At 47.0% G+C, this 23,033-nt stretch overlaps 4 protein-coding genes across 5 annotated transcripts in view; 2 read left to right on the top strand and 2 right to left on the bottom strand.

Moving 5' to 3' along the window:
- Positions 1–10,684, top strand: part of igsf21a (immunoglobin superfamily, member 21a) — a 149,161-nt gene extending 138,477 nt beyond the window's left edge. Inside the window, exons 7-10 of one of the 2 annotated variants that reach the window (XM_034533461.1) lie at positions 685–770; positions 2,896–3,088; positions 5,472–5,510; positions 9,907–10,684. In XM_034533461.1, the coding sequence (XP_034389352.1) occupies positions 685–770; positions 2,896–3,088; positions 5,472–5,510; positions 9,907–9,983 (395 nt within the window). In that variant the 3' untranslated portion in view covers positions 9,984–10,684. Of the gene's footprint in view, positions 1–684; positions 786–2,895; positions 3,089–5,471; positions 5,511–9,906 lie in introns of both variants that reach the window. The other variant, XM_034533460.1, reaches the window with a different exon arrangement.
- A 3,155-nt stretch (positions 10,685–13,839) lies between these two features.
- klhdc7a (kelch domain containing 7A) lies at positions 13,840–16,089 on the top strand. Its single transcript, XM_034533584.1, has 2 exons — positions 13,840–14,171; positions 14,298–16,089. The coding sequence occupies exons 1-2, from the start codon at positions 13,840–13,842 to the stop codon at positions 16,087–16,089; spliced, it is 2,124 nt and encodes a 707-aa protein (XP_034389475.1).
- Positions 16,090–17,803: 1,714 nt separating this feature from the next.
- Positions 17,804–19,475, bottom strand: c5h1orf158 (chromosome 5 C1orf158 homolog). Its single transcript, XM_034533263.1, has 4 exons — positions 19,365–19,475; positions 18,859–18,963; positions 18,327–18,489; positions 17,804–18,084 (listed from the first exon to the last, which is right to left on the bottom strand). The coding sequence occupies exons 1-4, from the start codon at positions 19,473–19,475 to the stop codon at positions 17,804–17,806; spliced, it is 660 nt and encodes a 219-aa protein (XP_034389154.1).
- Positions 19,476–19,957: 482 nt separating this feature from the next.
- aadacl4 (arylacetamide deacetylase-like 4) lies at positions 19,958–22,482 on the bottom strand. The gene is made up of 4 exons (XM_034533578.1): positions 22,306–22,482; positions 21,638–21,863; positions 20,858–20,921; positions 19,958–20,741 (listed from the first exon to the last, which is right to left on the bottom strand). The coding sequence occupies exons 1-4, from the start codon at positions 22,480–22,482 to the stop codon at positions 19,958–19,960; spliced, it is 1,251 nt and encodes a 416-aa protein (XP_034389469.1).
- Between the last annotated feature and the right edge of the window lie 551 nt (positions 22,483–23,033).

Here is a 23,033-nt window from a genome sequence, read left to right as displayed (position 1 = left end):
AGTCTTGACGTATGGAAGCGCACAGCGTGCGGCGCCGTTAGCTTTAGCCGCCGTTAGCTTTAGCCGCTGTTGTTTAATCACCACAAATCGTGCGCAGGGACCTGCTTGGATACGGGCGGTTATCTGTGCGGTTTAGCTGTAATGAAATAACGTACCTTTTTTTTTTTTTTTTTTTTTTTTTTAGAACACCGTGCAAATACACTCGTTTTTTTTTTGTTTTTTTTTTTTATCTCGCCGCTACATACGCGGGGACAATCGCCCGGACCCCCCCCTCACGACCTCCGAATATTTGAATAGGCCTGCTCCCCCCCCCCCCCCCCCATTGTTTTAGATGGTGCGAATGAAAGCCATCTGGGGGCCACTGTCCAGCCACCGAGACAAGGGAATTAGCTGCCCGAGTGTCCCTTATCTCACCGCCTCCACACTCCACCCGGTGCGCCGCCATTCTCCTCCAGTAATGAGTATCTACCCAATTTAGTTCTTTTTTTTTTTTTCTCTCCAAGGGGGAATAAATCCAGCACACAGTCCTTTTTGGATGAAAGAGCCTGCAGGTCCCCCTTTGCCTCCCGCCCCGTGACCTTAATTGACAGGAAATTGTATTTGTCTCCCTCCCTCTGCGACAAAAACAGGTGTCCGGCAGGATTCGCTCAGTACGATGACCTGCTTCTTTTCCTCTTGTTTCAGCTGCTCCTAAGGGTCCTAAACTCTTCATGTCCCCTACCAGAGCCAAGGTAGGGGACACGGTGCGCATCACCGTGCAAGGATTCCAGGTAGGATCGCCTGGGGTAAGTGCATGGGGCTTTAAGAAAATGAATGTTGTGACTCGTGTTAAGCCTGTTTATCCTTCTCTGTCGGGCGTGGACTTCCCTTCAAAACGTAAATTTCCTTTCCAAATTTGGGCTCGCATTTAAAAATCGTTGGGTTGTGGAATACTACGTACTACATAATTTGTATTTCCGTTCATTAAAGCCTGAGATTGACAGCAAAAAGTGTTACGATGAGTAGCTAAACTAGATTAATCTGTTCTGTGAATGACTGAAGTCTATCGGACGTCCACGTCTGTCAGTCTTATTCTGCTCGCCGCTCTCAGACTGCTCGCTCCCATAATCCCAAAGAAAGAGCTCATGGCTTTCCAGTAAAGAGATTGTTTTGTGTCACTGTCGAAGAGAAGACCCGCGTCCCCCAAGTGTGATGGTCCTGATCTCTTTGACGGGAGTGACACATATAAGCCGTGGTGGTGCTTGGGGGTGGGGAGGGGTTTGGGGGCCTAATCCTGATACGGGACCCGCTAATGGTCCAAAGCACACGTTGCCTTTGTGTGCTTCTTTTTCCAGGTCAAGTGTGTTTGTTTCTCGTGTACATGCGTTTGTGTCGGGCCCGATGACCTCTGGATTCTTTTAGTGTTTTTTTTTTTTCTTCTTTTCTTTGAACAGCGTTAAGATTGGTTATTGTAAACAGGCTCCACTGTGGCACACAGCCAGCCCCCTTCGGGCGTCAACGCAATGCAAACTGATCAGGAAGCAAATTCCCCCTTTATCCTTCACTGGAACTATCAGCTTTAGGGTTTCACAAGTAGATAAGATTGTGTGTCAAGACTGATAATGTTGCTTCTCTCCCTCCACCAAAATAAGATGCCAGTTTCCCAATCTGGTTTATTGTTTTTGAAATATATTACGGATGATCATCCCACAAGATGGGTTTTGTTTCCTTCCTCATATTGCTTTACGTGTGAGGTTAAAATAGGACTGTTTTCATCTTTATTAAGACTCAGTGCTCTGGAAGTCATGCGACACTTCGACTCTGTTTGTTTTCGTAATGTGACCTTTTCCCTAAGAGCCCGGCTCAATCCACTAACTCAGTGATTTAAGCACAGCCCTCGGGGGGGGGGGGGGGGGGGGGGGGGGCTTTTATTTTGAAAGGTTAGACAATCCGCAACGACTTCAGTAGATCACGACCAGCCGTCGAGGGCACTTTTACACCGAGCGTGATTAGAGCGGCGTCTTGAGGGCACGTGAGAGATGATGTCACTTGAACGCGGGCGCGTACGACTGAACACTGCTCGCTTCGGGGTAGGATTCCAAAATGGCCACTTTACGAGTCAATGGAGAGGGGCGTCGGCATGTGAGAGTGAGCGCTTGTGCTTGTGGTGTAAAAAAAAAAAAAAAAACATCGTTTTTTTATGTTCACTTGTTTTCTTCACGCATGCTTCATTAAATCAGACTATTACTTGACGTTCAAATGTTTTCGGGCCCAAATGAATCCTGTTTTCACAAAGCACGGGATTTCATTCACATTTCAAAATGACGCTCATTTGTAACCTTAAAAGAGAGAGAAGTCTCTCAAAGGTGCCTCGGTTTTTACCAGCGCCGCACAAACACAATCATCTGTAATAGTTTGCATTAAATCAATATTGTTTTTTTTTTTTGCTACTTGTTTGTGCCGATATGGTTAACATATCAGCGCCCCAAAAATTATGAAATGTTTAAACTGTCTTTTCATCGCAGACGGTTCCAATATTATTAAAATACATTTTAGCGTCGGCTTAAATAATTGTTGTTTGGAGAGATTAACCCACTTCCTGCTTCCTCTTATTATCGATGAAAATGTCAACCCACTGATATGAATGAAAATCCCGCTTTATGAAGAGTTATAATTTTACATGTGTGTGGGGGGGGGTCGTTCTCTTGAGGGCTCAAAAATGTGAGTAGAAAAAAAAGAAGCGTTGATTATTAATGCATGTTGTTAACTTGCCATTGCATTAGAGGGGAATTGGAGCTTGTATTATTCATGCCTCCTTTGCTCTTAATCTCTTGGCTCACAGACAACCCTTCCCTCCATCTCTCCTTCCTTCCTTCCTCCCTCCCTTGTTTCCTCTCTCTCTCTCTCTCTCTATAGAACGAGGTGTTCCCCGAGCCGCTCTTCACCTGGACGCGAGTCGGGGGCCGCCTGCTCGACGGCAGCGCCGAGCGAGACGGGAAGGAGCTGATTCTGGAGCGAGTGCCGGCCGAGCTCAACGGCTCCATGTACCGCTGCACGGCCCAGAATCCTCTGGGCTCCACGGACACGCACACGCGCCTCATCGTCTTCGGTACGCGCGCGTGTGTGTGTGTGTGTGTGTGTGTGTGTGTGTGTGTTCCACCGGTTCTTCCAGCAGGCTACCGCACGAGCCGCTTGAACTTAAAAAAAAAAAAAAATCACATTTAAGTTTGATTAAATATTTAAAGGACGATGAATATGAAGGATTTTTTTTTTTTTTTTTTTGTGTTGTGCGACTGACTGCACAGCTCGGGTCCACAAGAATTATCTGGAACACTTTTACACACAGTTAAATGTCACGGGGAAAATTACACGATTATTACAAAATTCCTTTTTATGTATCTACAGTATCTTTTTTGTGAAAATACTTTGAGATTCATGTGACCGCTTTTTTTAAGGGCCTGAATCATTAATGCGGCTAAGTGTGCGATTAATAAGAGATTGTATTCCTAATTGGCTCAACAACACACTCTTCTTTTTTTTTTTTCCAGGCCGCACTTAGCGAGGATAACTATTCTGTGGCGAGGGACGGAGTCACTAATCTCGTACTGCGTTCACGTCGACGTGGCATCGAAGGCGTGAACGCAGAGATCATTGTCGATGAAAAGCACTTTGTTCGAGATAACCTTCTTTACTGGCGATGACGCCGGAGTACACACATGCTCGACTAGATATACACGTGTGTGTGTTGCTCCTATGGATCCATTTACTGTATCCAATAAGTTATACTATAGTGTACCTACAAGGGTTTCTGATGGCTAATTTGATGCGTTTGTGTCATGTCCCTTTTCCATAAAAGTCTTTTCGATCTAATGGAACATTATATAGAAGGAGAAATTCTCGTGGAAAAGCAGGGAGGAGCATCCCTTGCACTCACAATGATAATTAATTAAGGCTTCGACTAAGTTATAAGTTATAAAATCCATCGTCGGTGAAGAACTGGCATCGCTTCCTCCTCGGTGTCATTATTTTTCCGACCATTATCCTCAGATGCAAAAATATCGCGGCGAGTGCCGTCGTTTTCGGAGCTGAGCCAACATTACCAAAACATTTATGTAGCAGAGTTATGTGTGTTTGAAGGCCCAGAAGACATTACTATATATAGATAACGACCGCAATGTTCCTCTTTCCATAGCTGAAAAGTGCTTTCGACACTTGGACCGTATAGAAGGAGCCAAGTCTGCTCAGAGAAACGGGAGAAACATTATCTTTTTTCTTTTTTTTTCCAATATGAAGAAATGAGACTTGCAAATGCCCTGAAGTGCCCGATTAATAAATATAAGGTCGAAACAAGAATATTGTATCCATCTTGTTTGCTGTCTTCTCTCACCTGAAACACTCCTGGCTTTAAAAGCTTGTCACGAATGTACAAATTACTGGGCGGGGCCTAACAACAAACCCACTTTAAGAGGGGGAAAGTGCCGCTTGAGGGAGGCGTTACCTCGAGGATGCGTTTTTTGCTAGGAAGAGCACTAATATCTATTTAACACCCCGATGCACCCTCGGGTGTCACCGGCTCCGAGCCTAGTGTGGCCCATCTGTCTGCCTGCTCCTTGTAGATTGCTTCCACTCACGCTTAGGGGAAGTAAATGGTGATTAAGTGACCTTGGCACCGTCCCCTGTGGCCTTGAGATGAGACACTTCTCTCTCTCTACCGGGGGGGGTGCGAGAAAGAAGTGTTTCGGGGGGGGGGCGGCTACATTCGAAGTGAGTCAGCACACACACACACACACAACCGAACTGCACACACGTGCAGAAACACGCAGATATGTACGCTCACACGAACTCCCAGGGGCACACACACACACACACACACAGTAATTTCCCCGTGCCTCTCGGAGGAGCTGTTGTTTTAACGCGGTTGCCGTGAGACCAGAAGAGTGTCACACACTCTTTTTTTTTGTATGTCGGTCGTCCGCCTGCTCGTATGTGGAGTCACAAAAAAAAAATAGCTCACGCGGTGGAATTTCGGGGCCTTGTTTGGCTAATGCTTTCCTGCTAAAACCCTCCCCGCTTCTCTTCCTTTTGCAATTACTTTATCCCTCCGAGAGCTGAGAGTGTGTATTGTGTTAGACGACGGCGCTGTTTATTAAAAGGTGGAGTCGATTTATTCCCCCCCCCCCCCCCAAAAAAAAAACTGCCCGGCACACAGCTGCAGTCGCGTGGTCTCTTTCTCTCTCTCGCTGGTACTAAAAAGTGTCCCGGTTGTTGTGGTGCAGTGCTCTGTGCTCCCAGGTCCATTAACAGGGGCCCTGTGGGTGGGTTCTTGTTTAACACGTGCTCCAGAAAACCTTGGAGTTCAGCATTAGAAAGCCACCATCTCTACTCATATTAACCCCCCCCCCCCCCCCCCCCCCCCCCCCCCCCCCCCCCCCCTCCTCTCCCCATTCATGCATTTTTTCACCTCACTGTGTTTTTTTCTCTCTCTCCGACAGAAAATCCGAGCATGATGAAAAACACACAGAATCAGAACAGTGAGTATTCCACGACTGCAGCTTTTTTTTTTTTCTTTTTTTTACGCAGCTTTTCCAGAGATGCTGTTTGTTTGTGATGTGAGGGAACCCCCCCCCCCCCCCCCCCCCCCCCCCCCCCCCCCCACACACACACACACACACACACACAAAAAAAAGTGCCGCCGCAGTCTGTTCGATGTGTGCGGGGATGCGGTCCTGATCAGAGCAGCGGATTCTCTCTGACGCTGTGGTTTTAAAGTGTTGAAAGGCGGATGTGTCGACGGACCGATTCAGTCGGGATTAATCTCCGCCGGCGAGCCTCTCTCTCCCCCGGGTGACTAACCGAGGCCGTCATTTTTGGTTGAGTGTGCGATTATTGGTGTTTCATATGCGCAGCAGTGGCTCATTTGCGGCTTTCTGAGATTATCATATGTAAAGATGAGGGATTGTCAGGAGGAAGGCGCCCGCAGGGCTGCGACAACAACCTTTCCATCTCTCCCCTTTTCTTTTTTTTTTCTGCCACTCGCTCTCTCTTTCTATATTCCGTCTCTCCGTCGGTCTCTCCTCCTCCTCCTCCTCCTCCTCTCTGACATTCACAGTCCCTTTTTGCAAAACCTCTCTTCCCTTTTTCATCCATTTCTGTTTGCTCTTTTTCCTTTTTTTTGGGCATATTTCCCTCCCCCGCCCCTCCCTGACTTTTCATGTCTCTTTGCCTTCAATCATATTTCATAATTCTTTTTTGTCCCCGTTCAGCCTAGTTTATGATCTCTGATTTTCATGCAGGCACACAGAGAGGCCTTATGGTCAGTGCAGATTATGCTGCTGTGTAAAAAAACTGAAATGAGAGTCTACAGAAATTGTGTGAAAAAAACCCAGAATGAACCATAAGAGGAGACTCTTTAACAGCTTATGTATTCATTTATTTTTTGCGCGCTTACTTTTCCACCAAGCTCGATAAATGCCGATAGAATTGTAGCACGCCTAAGGTCAGTCCACATACGCACGCATGTATGAATTATCAAAGAAAGACTCCTCAATCACCAGCGATGTGCACTACATTCAGACTGTTGCTCATGTGCCACGCAGCAATTAAACACCAGTGTTCGTTTAATAGTTTCTGAGCTGTGGTCGATGAACCGGAAAATGAATTTGAATGGTATAATTTTCGCAGAGCATAATCCCTGGTGCATGTGTGTGACGCCCATGTTTGTCCCGACGTACAGTGTGAACAGCTTCCCAAGCAGATGGCATGCGAGCTGTCTTTAAGCCGAAACCGCCCCAGTCAGAGCAGATATGAACATGTCTTGTCGTCTGACATTGGCTTCGCTTTTTTTTTTTTTTTTTTTTATCGCTTTTCCCTGCTTCCCTCTCCAAAAAGACATCTTATCGCGTGCCTCTCGTCGTCGTCCTCCCCCAACCGACGCTCAAGTTATCCGTCCCTCTTGTTTCCCCCCCCCCCCCCCCCCCCCCCCCCCCCCCCCCCCCCCCCCCCACCCACACAACACACACCTTGCCTGCTAGTCGTATCGTTGGGATGCAAATCCTCCCAAAATGCAAATTGCCACGGTAAGCGCGGGAGCAGGTGTGTCACAGCGAGGACAGAATCAGGTCAGCATGGACGCGCAGACATGCCTTGCATGCAAGTCAAATTTGTGTACAACGCGGCCCCCGAGAGGTCAGCCCACACGTGCCCGATCGCATAACGGCTGAATGGCCAACCTCTTGGCTCGTGGGAGTGGGAAGGGGCGGCGGACGAGAACACTACGCTCCCCCGTGAGGGTGATATATATATATATGTATTCATTCATCTTTGTCAAAAAAAGTCCTTTTTCCCAGACAACTGAATTCAAGACATGAGTGAAATTGAGTACTTAAATGTGACATGTTATCTGCCGCATAGTAATGTACCTGTCAGCCGAGGCTGGAGGGGGTAGCAAAAAGTTTGGGGTGTCACGTTGTTTTTTTTGGGTGTCGCGGCGTTTCGTCTCGGGTCGCGCAATTCGCAAGATGAAATCGATTGTGACAAAGAAATTGATCAACGTATGGTACGTTGCATGCATTGACTTAGAAATGCAAGTGCAACACGAGCTGGGAGCAATAATCAAGCGATCCACATCTGTCATTTTTCAATAGCGCCAAATCCTCTTATGGTCCAGAGGTCGGATCAGAGACGGGGCGTGCAAACAGATGCCTGTTCACGTGCAAAAAGAAAGCGTGCATCTTAGGTCCAGTGACGGAGGTAGAGACGCTTGTTTAAAAAAAGAAAAAGGAAAAAAAGGAGCACGTTGCCTCTGAAATCCGTCCCAGTTAAATTTCAGGTTGGCAGAAAGGTACCGAGGTCTGAGCCAGAAGCTGAAGGCGAGCAGATGGCTGGGCGAGTTGTATCTATGATTGTAAACTGGAAGGGGACCTCGGATGATGATCTTCTGGTTGGATGAGCGCACTACAGAATGAGATGAAATACTTCACGAGAATGATCCAGTTGTTATATTGTCTTGTTGTTTTGTAAGACCTGTGTGTGACATGTCAGATTATATAGCTTCAAGGTTTTATTTGCCATTTGTGCCTAAAACCAACTGTCCAGACACATTGGAAATCTTGTTGCAGGGCTCTCCGAGTCAACAGTTTAGAAATAACACTATAATAAGAAAGAAGAAAATACAAAATATGAAAGAAAACACTACACAGAAGGTGGTAGTGTGTACAGGAAGGTGGTAATATGTACAAGAACAAGAAAGGTGCTAATATGTACAGTTTTGGATACAGTTTTAAATTGCACACGATTAGTGTTCTGATGAGGAGTTCCGTGGAGATTTCACGTTTGTTACGGAGTCGTCGCGAACCGATTTAAACAATCCCGACAAACATGTGATCACCTCACTGCCGGGGGCGTCTTGATACGAAACCCTTTTGGCGCCTGCGCGAGACGTACCCAACGGTACCCATCGGTAGACTGGGAGGCAACGGTGGTGAGCGGGTCAAACAAAGACCAGACCTTAACTCAGCAGACCGGCGTCCGTGTGTAACTAAAAGTTCGAGGGCTGTTTTACCGATGGGGTTAAGTCACATGACGTTGCATTGCAAAGTCACGTTACAATCACACGTACCAGATCGGAAAACCGCCACCAGATCCGAAATTACCCTCGACTGAGTGCCACCCACATTCGTGTCTTTTCTTGGCACAATGTGAACACACTGTTGGTTGTATCAGCAGAGTCACGCCCACGGTCAGTCACAACTTTCCTCCCACAGCAGCTCCAGTTTCACAGTCCTCTATGCAAGTAGTCCACGAGGGAGTTACGGGAAACAATAGCGGCATAAAGCTGCTGTTTCCGTTCTCCTCTGTAATCTGGTATCCCTGCCGCGGGCTATGAACAACAAGTCCAAAGCATTGCAAAAATCTAGCCATTTTTTAATCATAAGGAGTCTTCAAATATTGGGAAATAAAAGGCATCTTTGTGTTTGTGTCGAAACTGCACCAAAGGGGCCACGTGAGGATTCGTGGATGTCGTGGTGAACCCGATAGCATTAACATTCTCCCAGATCCATATCTATATTTTTTGTCACGCTGATTGTTAATAATTTGACCATGTTGGTTTATTCTGTACATCTATTGCGTGTCCGTAGAAGAGGGATCTTAATATGTTTTATTTTTCCTTCTCTGGATCAAGAGTCTAAGGATAGAGGGAGTCTCATGCTCCACATCGTGTAACAGTCCTTTGAGGCAACGTGTGATATTGGGCATTGAAGTGATTCATTATTATTGTGTATTTCAAAGAACCCAAAAGAGAACACAACTCCCAATAGACACTGCATACAAAGAGAGGTTGTCTTGGTATCATTATCCTCTCAGACCAACCCTGTCATCAAGTCACCTCTCGTCCACGAAAACAAGTGGGACTTCATGTGACGGTGACAAGCTGAGATCTGTCTGAGGGAAAGCTACTGTCGATCAATAGTATGATTGGCATACTACATTGTATTTGTTTTTCATTGTAGCGTAGAGTTTTTCAGCGGCTTTAGAAATGTCCCATTATTTTTTATATAATTGTAAAAAAAATGACAGACAAAAACTGACGACATTTGTTTGGATTGACACTGGTAGCGCCTTGTCAATCACAAAGTAGCCACGCCCTAAAGCATACCCTGCTTTACTTCAATGGGACCATAATATACAAAATGAACACCATGCTTTATTAAGGAAGACTTTAAACTAGCTATCGAGACCACAAACTCATGTTTACAATGTTTCGTGAGGTAATAATAACTTCGAAACAATCAGACTTATTTTTGCAACCGGAGGAGTCGCCCCCCCCCTGCTGGCCAGTAGAGAGAATGAAGAATTAGGATTACTGTTTTAAAACACTATTTTCTGAAAGTGTGTCTCTGCCTCACGGACGGTTTCTTTGGTTTGCAGATGGAGCTTCACGCGTGGACGTGCTCGGACTAACGTGGATGGCGCTCGTCCTCACAGTGACAGTGGAACTGACGTGAAAGCTCTCATTGGAGACACTCGCACGCTGACACGTACACACACACATACTTGCCCTTCTTACACGGCATCCACACACACACACACACACACACACACATTTCCACAAACCCTGCAAGCCTTCTCCAGTCATCAACAGGCTCTCCATGCGTCGGATCGATCAGGAAACAGCTCCACTGTTTTTTTTGGTTTCTTTTTTTTTTTTTTGTAATGAAATAATAACCAAGATAATGATATCAAAAGAACAACGTGATGAACATGACAATAACCCCACCCCCCCTCCCCCTCCCTCTCCTATATAGCCCTGCCCATTTACACCCCTTATGTTTCTTGTTTCCCACGTCTGCCTGTTGATCAATAAAATCTGATGAGTTGAAATGGAAAAAGAAAAAGAAAAAGCATTTGGATTTTATTTTTGTTGAGTCAAAAATGTCGTCGGTGTTGACTGAAATGTGAAGAACAAAAAAAAAAAAGTGGAACTGGCTGGATATGCGCCACCATATCAACCACACCCATCTGTTACATGTCCTGGGATGCACCTGATTAGCAACAAGCTGATGAACCACAGGGGAACAAACACAGATGCTCCGAGAGAACCGTCTTTCTTTTTCTTTTTCTTTTTTATTTGATATAAAAGTAGCGAATCTTTTTTTCTTTCTCATGGCGTGGAATGTTCAAGAGGATTTAAATGCATTAAGAAACTAAAAAAAAAAAGAAAAAAAAAAAAATTCTCCTTTTTGAGTGTATTTTTTTGTGTGCATCAGTGTAAATATTGAACAAAAAAAATATTAAAGAGGGGTTATATGGGTGATGGTGAGGGATGGGTTGCTGATACAGTTGGGAGTTCACACTTCTCGCCCTCCTTTTGTTTGTACTTCATTCAACACGGTTCTCAGAGATCATTCTTGGCTGAAAGGACAGAAACATTAAAAGCTTTTTCTGTTTCTCATTTTGGGCTTTTTATATCTAGCAGGTCTCCAAGGACAGAGTAAAAAAAAAAAAAAAAATCAAACATATGTCTGCTGTTTTGGGGTTGTGGTGCATGTGACGTTCGAAGATTCTTTCTCCTTTTGGTGTGTTGCAAATCGACAGCACTGCGACTCATTGTCGCTGGCCTGTGATCCAGTTATTCACTTGTGACATGCTATCTGACTTACATTGTGTAACTCTCACACAGACATCTACAGTACTAGTAGGATTCATTCTAGCCGCCGTTCCAGGGAGGCGCTGACTCGAGGCCGCGTGTGTAAAACAGGGTTGTTGCATTTGTTTCATTTCACCTGTATTAAAATGGAGAGATGATCAAACTTACCAGCCTTGACTTTGCTTACCTCACACACACACACACACACACACCGTGTTCGACGTGTTCGGTAGTCGATGTACATCCTCTCCGGGCGTCTTTGATTCCCGTTGCAGGTAATATACACTGTCTAATATTGCTCAACGGATGCATATCTAGATCATTGCAGGGATTGTTCTCAATCTCATTTGATGATAATCTCACCGTGTGACGGAAATTTGAAAGCCAGTCTGCCTGGCGACAGACTGGGCACGCTCCAAACGATGACTTTGTTATTATTGTGACACAACATGGCTTTTGAAGGAGATTCTGGCGGTCGCTGTCAACCCTTTTTTTTCCAGCATGCACTCTCTCCACACAGCGAAGGTTGGTCTTAATGCGGAATAATCCTGCATTTTTTGGACCTCCCAAGAATTGCATTTTAAGCCATTCTAAGGACACAACGTGTATTAAGGGATTAATCTTTAAACCAGGAGGGAGGTAAGAGGGGCGATTTCTAAAGCTTAGCGGAACAGAAAGGGTAGACCTCTCCGTTTGGGATATCGCCTCACCTTGCCAAAGTACAATCCATATTCCTGCCTTCTGGAAATGAGAGCTGCATAGCTCAAACATTATTAAGAGTCAGTCAAATGCGCTTTGAATTATTATAATTATTTTCCTGCGAGGGAAGAAAAAGGCGCAAATCCGCATCCTACCTACAGTATAGCGTTATAACTCGGCTGTCATTTAAATTTTGATTCAAGAGGCACTTCTGTGCTTTTTTTTCCCCCTCACTTTCTTCCACTTGTTTTGCATTCAAGAGGGAGAAGAAAATGCTCCATCGCCTTTTCTGAATGCATTAGTGTGTGCCAATTGTCTTTATCATGCCCACAGAAAAAGTTCATCATAACCCTGTGTGTGTGCACGTGTGTGTGCACGTGTGTGTGCATGTGTGTGTGTGTTTATTGCAAGTTAATAGTACATATGAACATTTATTGTATCTTAAAAAAAACAGAAAGATCCAACTATATATATGAATCTTTTGAATATATGCCCTCGCATATTCTTCAACTTTCTTTTCAAGCCGTGAATGTGAAACGTTTTAATTATTCCTCTTGGTAGTAATGCTCTTTAATTATAGGGACGTCAAGTGAAAACAAGCTTTTTTCTGTTTTCCCATCATAAGTCAACGCTGTTTAGGGTTTATTGGTTGGATGAACCTTACAGTAAAAGTTTTAGCAACTTCACTTTTATCAAATTCTTTTATTTCCATAACAAATTGATGTCTCGAGGAATGGGACAGTCACATAAACATTATGAAAAAGCTTCATTTTTTTTTTTTTACAGCATCACTAGTTATAGAGGGATAAAAGAAAAACACAGAATGACACCTGTTAAAAAAAAGAAAGAAAAGTTCCTTTTCTTGTTCATTCCCATTTTGCACACCTGTCATGGATGACACGAGCAGCAAGAGGCGAAAGCGCCACACAGCAATGCGCATGTTTATTTGATGTGTTTTCGGAATAGTTCACCTGAGCTGGGAGCAAAGAAGCCGTCTCTCTTTTGGCCCGTCTGTGAATTATTCAGCGCTCGACCAATGCCTGCGGAATCCGGTTCCCTTCATGCCGGTCTGCGGTGCTCGTGGCTATCGGCTGTCCAAACAATGCCCGCCCGCGTCAGCTCGGACACCCGACACGCCCTCTGAGTGCAGTTAAAATAAACACCATTCTGCTGTTGGCCGCAGACTCTCTTCAAATGTGTTATCAGCAACAAATGACAGGCTGACAGAGAGACACGGCTCTCCCATGTGACAGAGACGTATGCTTGCGCGTGTGAAATGAATGGCACTGTCAAGGTTCTTCTGTAGGGGGTTATCTGTGTTATTTACGGTCCTATGTGTTTATAATACCGAGTAACTGCCACTTTGTTGTTCGACAGCAAGCTCCAGCTTATCTGTAGAGAGATTCACTCGAGCATCTGCGCATTGGCACAGAAAAGGACCTTTGATCTGTGGCATGGCTGTGCAAACAGATGTATCCTGGTTATTAAGTGTTTGATCAATGTCACCTGTCATAACTCCCCACCCCTTATTCAAACCATGTTTTCCTCCTGCAGTTCCTTGCCGCGTGTCATCGTATGACCTGAGGCACTCCCGTTTGCCTCGAACACAGAGCAAAAGACACGGCTCTGACAATGTTAGGACTAGGGCGTATTCAGAGTTCTTAGGTGATGTTGGGATAGTTATGGGAAAAGCTCGGGTGAGTTAGCAAAAGGCACAACCAAATATTAACCCATGAGGTATGTACACATGTTGTGTCTGGTTATTGAATCGGCTTCTGACTTGCCACAGGTGATGCATGACCCGCCTCTGCAAAGCCGGGGATGCAAATAGTAGCTCTCCAGGTATCATTTTACACTTGATCCTTTGGCAGAGAGGCACAGTCATCAGATCACGGCAGCTCCTTTACAAAGAAAACCCAGACAGCATGCCCTCGTCAACTGAGACGCATCGACAATAACATTCAATAGGATCAGTCGACCGATCGTCACCAGCGATCGCCATCCGCGCTGCAGCTATGCCAACTGCGGAGCTTTTGGGAGTCGAATTCGACATGCAGCTGCTGTTGAGAGTGAGTCTCTCTGTGGCCGCGGTGGTGCTGTTGTCATGGGCGTACAGGTTCTACAGCTCCAGGGAAGCGCAGGAAATCCAGCCCTGCGTCGAATACAACGAGGAGCCGGATAATGCCACCTGCCAAAACTGCAAGACGACGCTACATTGTCAAAGCTCGCCGGAAGATGACACCGGTGATGGGGGACAGCGACCTGGACCCTCGGACCCAGATTCAGCAGCTGATGACCTGACACCAGCGGAGGCTCCTCCGTGCCAAGCTGAAAAGAAGGCGGATGCATTTAGTATCTCACATAGAACCCGGGATATCAGCATGAAAGGAGAGAAGCTCTCTCGTCGGGAGCAGGCACAGGTTGCCACCAGTAATATTTTATTTGGATCGGCTTTGAACTTCCCTTATCCAACTGAGAGTGGGATGGCCAGTGCAACGGGGCGCCGCTCCCCTTGCTTCATACGGAAGCTGGAGGGCAGTGTGGGTGTGGGCAGGGAGTTAAGGCAGGACTTGGAGCGCCAGGGGGCCTACTCCAGCTTCCTCTCCAAGGCGGAGATCAAAGTGGAGGATGCGAACGTTGTGCTGGAGGGAACGGGAGACCAGATTGTGCGCGGAAAGATATATGATTACTACGTCGAGTCTTCCTCTCACTCTGTAACAGACTCCAACGCCGCTCTGGGTCCGTACGAGAGGAGCTCTGAGTCGCACTCCGTGGAGCCTGGAGGTCGTGGCAGCAGCCTCAAAGAATCCCCATCCTCCCTGAGCCCCATCATCATGCGTGATCTGGTTTTACCACAAAGCAGTGCCGAGGATCCGTCTTTGCCGAGAAGTCTCAAACTGAGGCACACCGCAAGGCCTCTTATCCTACACAAGGAGAGCTATCTGTCTGCAGCAGAGCAGCCTGAGCTCTCCATCCCCTCTCTAAATACACAAGTCTCAACTCCAGAGACTCACTCTGTGGCTCCAACCAGCAATGAGTCCATCTCTCACTCGACATACAACAAAGGCCTTAGTGTGAGAGAGGGGGGAGATGTAGAGACTGTGGAAGCATTTCTACACCCTCCAGCAGAAGCTCTCGACGGCACAGATTTGCAAAGCTTCAAGAGTAAACTTGATCTGGGTAACTGTTTGGAGACGCTGTGTCTGGCCAAGAAACACGGCCATACCTCTGTGCAGGAAGCAGCCCTGGGAGTCATGTCGGACAACTACCTCCAGGTGCTCCGGGACCCCAACCTTTATGGGCGGTTAATGGCCGGCGAGCGGGAGCACATCCAGAAGCAGAGGATGAGAGGGAGGCGCTTTGTCATGGTGGCAGATATGGACCCTCAAGACTGGGCGAGGAACACCGGAGAGCCGGGGACGGAGCAGAGGAGGACGTCCAGCGCGGTGTACTGTTACGATGACTTCAAAGACGCCTGGCACACACTCTGCCTGATCCCACAGGAGGTCATCTCCAAAGCCTGCGCCATGTGCACAATGGATAACTACTTGTTTGTGGCGGTGGGCTGCCAAGGCGCGGAGAGAGAAACGACACCCTCAAAGCGAGTGTTTTGCTACAATCCTTTGACATCCATTTGGAAGGAGATCAGTCCCATGAACGAAGCCAGGCCCCGCTGCAAACTAGCAGCACTGCAGGGCTACATCTACGCCATCGGAGGCGAGTGCCTCTCCTCGGTGGAGCGCTACGACCCGCGATTGGACAGATGGACCTTCGTGGCTCCGCTGCCCAACGACACGTTCGCCGTGGCGCACCACGTCACGGTGAGCAGCGGGGAGCTCTTTGTCTCCGGGGGCACTCTCAGATACATGCTGCTGCGCTACAGCCCCAAGACCAACAGCTGGAGGCAGAGTCTGTTGGTCGGCAGCAAAGACAGAACTGCAGATATGGTCGCCGTGGGGAGGTTGCTGTATCGGTTCGACGTGAACCCGCTGCTGGGCGTCAGCGTGTACCGGTACCACACGATGGCTCGGCTGTGGTACGAGTGCAGCTCCAAGCGGCTCCGCCACTGCCCCGCCTTCCGCTGTGTCATGTTGGACGGCACGATCTATTGTGTCGGCCGGCAGTTCACCATGAGGTTCCAGGCGGATGAGATCTCTGTGGGTTTCAGAGAGGAGAATATGAGTGTCCTCAATGCCGCGAAGGGCATGCTTTTCCCTTTCGTCCTTTCACTCCCCGATAAGAAGCCTCGACAGACCAGTGTGTGAGGAGGGTTCGGTTTCCCATTAAGGATAAGATTAGGTGGTGATGGAGTATCTCTGCAAGAGCAAAAGTTTCTTGTTGACTGAGTGTGCTCGATCAAGCATCAAATATCGTTTTTATTTTAATTTGAAGTGTCACTTTTCCACAAAGCTTCTATTTAATACTTAATTTCTTAGATTTTGGTGTTGCACAAATAAATGCGTGTTCATTATGTCTCGATGCAAAGTATTGGACTCCTAATGGGATCTGAAACACTGTTTGCTTAGATTTACGGATGAGCTGCCATGTGAGTTGTTTGCTTCTTTGATTTGCCACTCCCTCCTGCCATTAAGTTAGTTTAATATCATCCCAGATGCTTAACCTCTATAGATAATTCATAAATAAGTCTTGGGAATAAATGAGCTCATTCAACTCTAACACATTACAGAGATTGAGCAATATCGTGGTGATCTATCACTGTGTAGGGCACAGATATAACTTACACAGCGGCCTGGATACAATGCAATTATCTACGGTTGCTCTTTAAATATGACAATATGTAAATGGTTTTGGCATACAATATAAATAGGAGGGCTTCTAAAACATTTGTCACTACTTTTAAAAAACTTACTGTTATTTTTTGGGGATTTCAGTGGCTCTCCTATGGAGGCCAGAAAGAAGTGCATTTGTTCTAATCTTGACTGAGTCTTTGTTCAGTGTACCTGCCAGACATGTTTGTTTTGCTATTTACTGTTTTATGAAAGTCAACGAAATAAATGAATGTCATCCACTGCATACTAATTCACAATTAATGAACCACAGCTTATTAAACCAAATCTTTACTCCAGTATCTGTGTGACCTATGACCAACGGTAGAACACAAATATGCATAAGAATGATACAAGTAATAATTACTTTAAGTTTTTCACTGTAACGCTGAGGACTTTAATGACACGGACAGGTTGCGGGGAGTGACATGCTGCTACAGCGCCATCATGTGGCTCACGAGGCGAACTCAACAGCCCTCTCTGGGTGAGACGCGTTGAAAGCTCTCGACTTCCTGCAGCACACGAGGGTGTCATGTGACACGTGTCACATCAGTGGAGGGACTAGCCAGCTGAACAGTGGGTGAGACAGACAGGCTTCAGCTGCGCAGGGAAGGGCAGCAGGCTGGGGGGGGGGGGGCGGGGCAAAGGGACACGGACGCAGATGGTTGACCATCAAACACGAGCATCTTTGATTTCCCCCTAATTAAACACTTTGATCCCCCTTGTAACAAAACACCAAATGGAACAGCAGATAAAGACACTTCCCTTCAGATGTGTCGCCTGGGATGACTCACGGCCTCCGGTTAGCCTAGATATCCAGGTCAACACTTTGTTTGATTTATTTGTTTATTTTCCCTCGGCGGGTCATGCGAACAGCTCATAATGCGTTTCAGACATCAAGAGTGGGGGGGGGGGAGAATATGCATGTAATTATCCTCCGGAAGGGCGGACGTAATGTATAAGCCCCTTTACGTTCTCCGTCTTGCAAACACGTGCATCCACATATGTAAACACTGCAACTCACCACACAACACGCACTAAATCCAGAGCAGTAATGAGAATCATGCTTCATTTATTTATTTTTAAATTCCTTTTGATTTCCCCGAACGGTTTGCTCTGTTTATCTTTTTTTTCGCCGACTAATACAAAAAGAGGAACACGTGAGGGCCGTTCATGAGCCACGTTGTCGTCTCTAGGCCTGTCGCGAGCGTGGAAGTGGACTCCAACAATGATCTGGGACTTGTAGCAGCGAGCGGCCCCTCAGATCCAGGTCCCTGTTGATGTGATTGGCTGCGTGGAGGTGGCTGGAGAGCGCGCGTGGCGCCCTGGCAAAGCGGCTCTGGCAGAAGCCGCTGAGCGGGTGCCTCTGGTACGCTGACCGGTACACCGTCAGCGACGGGAGGAGCGACGGCTGCTTCTCCAAACGCGGGCGCCTCGCGGACTGCGGCGGGCCAGCGCCGCTGGTTGTAAGAGCTGTCGAGAGAACGTTAACGGGCCGTGTTACTGCAACCATTCATTACACCGGTGACTGATTTGGAACCATAAAAAGGCATCTGGGGCCACCCACATTTCATTTATTCATGAGCACCACTGCTGGTGTGCCGTGTCCCGCGCAGAATGAAATACGCTGAACTCTTTATTTGGTGCCGCCGCGATGGTTCGGTGTGTAATTCGCCATTTTCTTTTTTTCGAATATAATATAACGTGAAAATTACCAGAAATTGGCCGTTCGGACCACCCGAGCCGCCGCGTCGAGCTGTTTGGAGGCCGGGGCCGGGCGTCGGTGTGCTCACGCTGGTAGCTCTCCTCGTAGTGAGTGACCAAGTGATGAGAGGACGGCGGGCCATTGTGGCCAAATAGCAGCTTGGATGGAAGCCCCTGGAAGACAATGCACAGTAGTCTCATAGCCCGCATGTATTGGCTTTCACTGGATTAAGATATAAAGGGCATGACCTACTCTTTTACAATAATCTTCAAGGGGCTCAACATGTGGCGGCAGCAAATTGCTCTAACTAGCCTTTAAGTGCCCGGTAGGACTGATGATTTCACACATTTTGCACGACTGCTGAATACCGACCATGAACCCGCTTTCATAAAGAGTTTTGTCACAAGCCTTTATCTCGGGCCGTCAATATGATGCAGACGTGGCCACTGGATCTGGAGAAGAAAAGCCCTGACTTGCAGGCTCGTGACAGGCTTTTTCGATTGTCGTTAACGCCCGCGAAACGAGCAGTTCAAAAGGCTGACCTCAGCTCTCAGCGGGGCAGATCCTCTCTCGGAGACGTCCGGCTGGAAGTCCCAGTAAGGCCGGTGGTCTACGCGACCGCTGGCTGCCTGTGGCTCCCGAGTGAACTACGTCGGACGTAATAAACACACGTCACAAAGAGGGGGGGGGGGGGGGGGGGGGGGGGGGGGGGGGTACACAGGGACGTTTCTAAAGTCATTTCTCCTCTCGGATCCCGAAGAACCGACCTCACGTCGATGCAATTAGTCTCCAGCTCGAGCCTTCTCCCCAGCAGGAGGCTGTGCTGAGGTAGCTGAACTAGAGGCGCCGCCTAATCAGGTTGCTATAGATTTGACTACCCAACCCGAGGTGCGACAACAAAAAAAAAGAACCTGCCACTATAAAAAGAAAAAGGGCTCGGATAGTCTTGTGTTCTCACATTCAATTGAAGATGCGTGCTTAAAATCAAAACGTCTTATTTTTGACGCTCGCGTAAAAAGCGAAAACAGACAATAAGCAAAACGCCTACCTGAAGTCTTTCTTCCGCCCAGTTGCCTAACAGCACTTTGTTTGAATACTTCTGCTCCGTCCTCCAGCCGCGTTGGGCCCATTTATCCTTTGCCGTCCCGGTTTGACTCATGCTGCATTTAACTTTTTTTCTTGTCTTTTTGTACCACGGGAAATATGAAGTACCGTTAGCTAGTTAAAACAGACAGCGTGTAGGCTGCTTCCGCCTGGTCCCATCACGGCATTAGGCAGTGGAGGGGAAATATAAGAGCTCAGTTGCTATGGATACAGCAAACACTGCAAGGGAAGGGAAGCAGAGGATCCTGCAAGCAAATGGCAGCTGTCTTACATCTGTGTTAGAAAGAGATGCAGTATTTAAAGCTGGGGCATGACATTTACCGTTGTGTTAAAATGGTGCCAGGAATGGGTCCCACTCCGTCTTTTATTTTTGGAATAAGAAAACGTTTTGTTTATTGATTTGTGTGAGGTGTGGGGGGGGTCTTCTGTGCACTATATACCTTTAATGATGGATGAAACTCTCTCACTCGAGGCAAATTTTATTTTTTTTTAAATGGAAAAAACAACAGAATGGAAAAGCATAATAAAAATCGACCCTCACAGTGTGTTCATGTAGTCGACGACACTCTCCACAACCTGCGCCGCAGAGCGGATGGTGAGCCAGCCCTGGTTGAAAAAGTTAATCATGCCGTGAAAGCCATCCGCCACATGGCGCCAGGTGACGTCCTTTTCCAGGTCCAGCAGCCGCTTCCTGTAAAGAATCCCGTCGTCCCTCAGGACGTCATACTCGCAGGTGAGGATGAAGCTGGGAGGCGTTTTCCGAAGGACTTCGTCGTCCGCCAGTAAAGGCGAGACCTCGTGTTCCAAACCGGCTTTGATGGCGTGATACACCTCCCCATTATATTCTGCGGTCGGGGGCTCACTGTAACCCCGGGCGAGGAACTCTGGGGACAGGTTGGAAGGAGAGAGCAACTCCTTATAGCGTGGCTTGAGCTCAGTGGGCACATGGATTCCTTCCAACAAGTCCTGGCACAAATACATGTCCCCATTGAGGTACTGCAGGAAGTAGAACGCCATACGGCCACGGAACAATATGGGCACGGCGTGATTTTGCTGGTACGAGGGCAGGTTGAAATCCGCCATCTGCAGGGCCGGGTAGACGAGGAGCTGAGCGCAGGGGAATGGCAGATGTCCGACCGCTGTCCTCGCCAGCCTTTGGCACAGCGCTGCTGCCAGGTTGGCCCCGGTGCCGTCCCCTCCGACTGCCACTCTGTCAGAGTCCACGCTAAACTCGGCCTCGGCCACAGACAGGAAGTGACACAGCGCCGACTCGCAGTCGTCCAGCTGCGCGGGGTACCTGTGCTCGGGGGCTAATCGGTACCTGCGGGGGCAAAGACGGGAGAGGGGTCAATATGTCAAAAATTCTGGCTTCTTTTTTTTTTTTTGCCAGACAAAAACAAAGTTTGGGATTATTTGCGTGACATTTAAAAAAGTTACCCGACGGAAACCACGGTGGTGCCGGACTCCTTGGCGATGTGTCGGCAGACTTCATCAACAGAATCTGTGCAGGGGCGGGGGGGCGGGGGGGGGGGGGGGGGGGGGGGGCATCAGAGTTAGCAGAAGATGTGTTGGGATCTTTCTTTTCAAACCAAAACACTCTGTTTTCTCTCCCCACCTCCACTCATCTCCGTTTGTGTATTCAGAGAGTTCATTATGGAGGCAACGCTGTTGTAGTCCATTTAAAAATATGCTAAGTAAAAGATCTGGCGTTAGATTATTATTTTAATGCATTATCAAATGCATGTGAAGAGGTTACAGTGTTGGCGTTATGACGTCTATGTAATGCGGTGCAGGACGGATGCCAGCATGCTAACCCGCGAGTAACCTCACCGGCCTCGACCAACACAGGTCACATACATATCGACTCGTCCCGCATAGCCTCTCCAGCTTTTTGTTCTTCCTTTTTACCCAAAATGTTCTGTTTGTTTGTTTTGTTTGCTCCTTGTCTTTCTATTTAGTTTTGTTCTGTTTGTCTATGCCTTATGTAAAGTGTCTTTGAGTGTGTAGAAAAGCGCTATATCAATTCTAAGTATTATTATCATTATTATGCATAAACGATGATTTTATATCCCTGAATCAAACTTCTCAATCGTGTGAATTAATGACACTCTCGTATACATCATCAAATGACACTTATTGTAGTTTAACATGCACCCAAAAGAGTAGTTTTAAGTAGTATTAAGTAAGTACTTAAGTGAATGATGGGATCTAGCCTACCTATGTTGCCCAACACCCATCCTCCCCCATGGAAATACACCAGCCCTCTCCTCAGGCCCTCACACACAGCGGTGGGTTCGTAGAGTCGCACCGGGACCTCGGAGAACTTCAGGTCCTTCACTCGCAGGCCGGCTGGAACTGGTTTTAAGCGAGTCAGGAAGCGTCCCACAAACCACCGGATGAAGCTGACCTGATGACAGATACCCAGGCGATCAAGGATCCGGCCCTTTTGAGGAGAAAGGAAACCACAGACTTGCAGACAATGTTTCAAACAAAAAGAAGAAGAAAAGAAAAAAAGTATTCTTGATCGGTAAAGTCAAAGGGAAAGTTATTCTGTCTACGAGACCATATTTACTATGACAACATCAAAGAAGGGTGAACACATGACCTTGCCTCTTTTACACCTTTGTGCGGCTTGATTTCTTATCTGAAATGTCTCTGATCTTTATCAGTTGCTGGAGGACAAAGAAAGGACAACCATCTTTGACATGGGCCTAAAAGAAGTTGTTTTTCTTTCTTTCTTCTTTTCCTTCTTCGCATTACCCTTTACAGTACACTAAGGAACGAGTGATTTTTAATAATGCTACAAAGTTAATTAGAACACACGCAGAATATCAAGGGGACATAAAAATAATAAGCGCAAACATAGATGCTCGCGAGATACTCACCACAATCGCTATGCCAACAAACAGGCCGTGAACCGTTCGCAGTTTCCCTCTATTTGCAACCCCACGAGGAATGTCTGAATTCATCAGCTCGGAGTACACAAGTCCAATTACCAGGAGGAGGAAGGCTGCGAAGAGAGCAGCGAAGCCAATTATTAAAATTGCCGTGCCGATGTCCATGGTGTTGCCCGGTCTGCTCCTGCCGAAAGGTAAGTCATTAGGAGTAAATGTTTTTATCTACCTGCTCTCAGCCTTCTTTCCACTCCTCCCACAATCCGCGTGCAGCGCATTTTGACCTTGGTTTCACTTAATGACGTTTTGGCTGGCTGTTGTCCAGGGAAAAAAATAATTATGCTCTTCATATTTTATGGCTGTGTAGTCAAAGTAATTACATGTTCCCCAAAGAAAACCCGGGTTGCCTCAATGTAGAATATTTCACGTAGCATTTTAAAGCACTTTTGTAATTGCTCGTATTTCCGTTGTGCCCGTTAAGTTGCCTTCCAATCTACGGCGAAGGTTTTTTTTTTCAGTTATCTGAGGGTCTTTAGTTTTTTCTTTCTTTCTTTCTTTCTTTGCTTTCTTTCTTTCTTTCTGCCCCCCCCCCTTGGCAAAGAGTGGCGTTTCTCGTCGTCTGGCATCGAGGATTTTCAGAGACTGACTGAGAACACCCCTCATCTGAACTTTCCCAGCTGATCTGTAGATGGCAGTGATAGCATGAATATAAATAATCA

This window comes from Cyclopterus lumpus, chromosome 5 (genome assembly GCF_009769545.1).
Source record: "Cyclopterus lumpus isolate fCycLum1 chromosome 5, fCycLum1.pri, whole genome shotgun sequence".
In the NCBI taxonomy this organism is placed as follows: Eukaryota; Metazoa; Chordata; class Actinopteri; order Perciformes; family Cyclopteridae; genus Cyclopterus; species Cyclopterus lumpus.
This window is presented reverse-complemented; position numbering and strand designations above follow the sequence as displayed.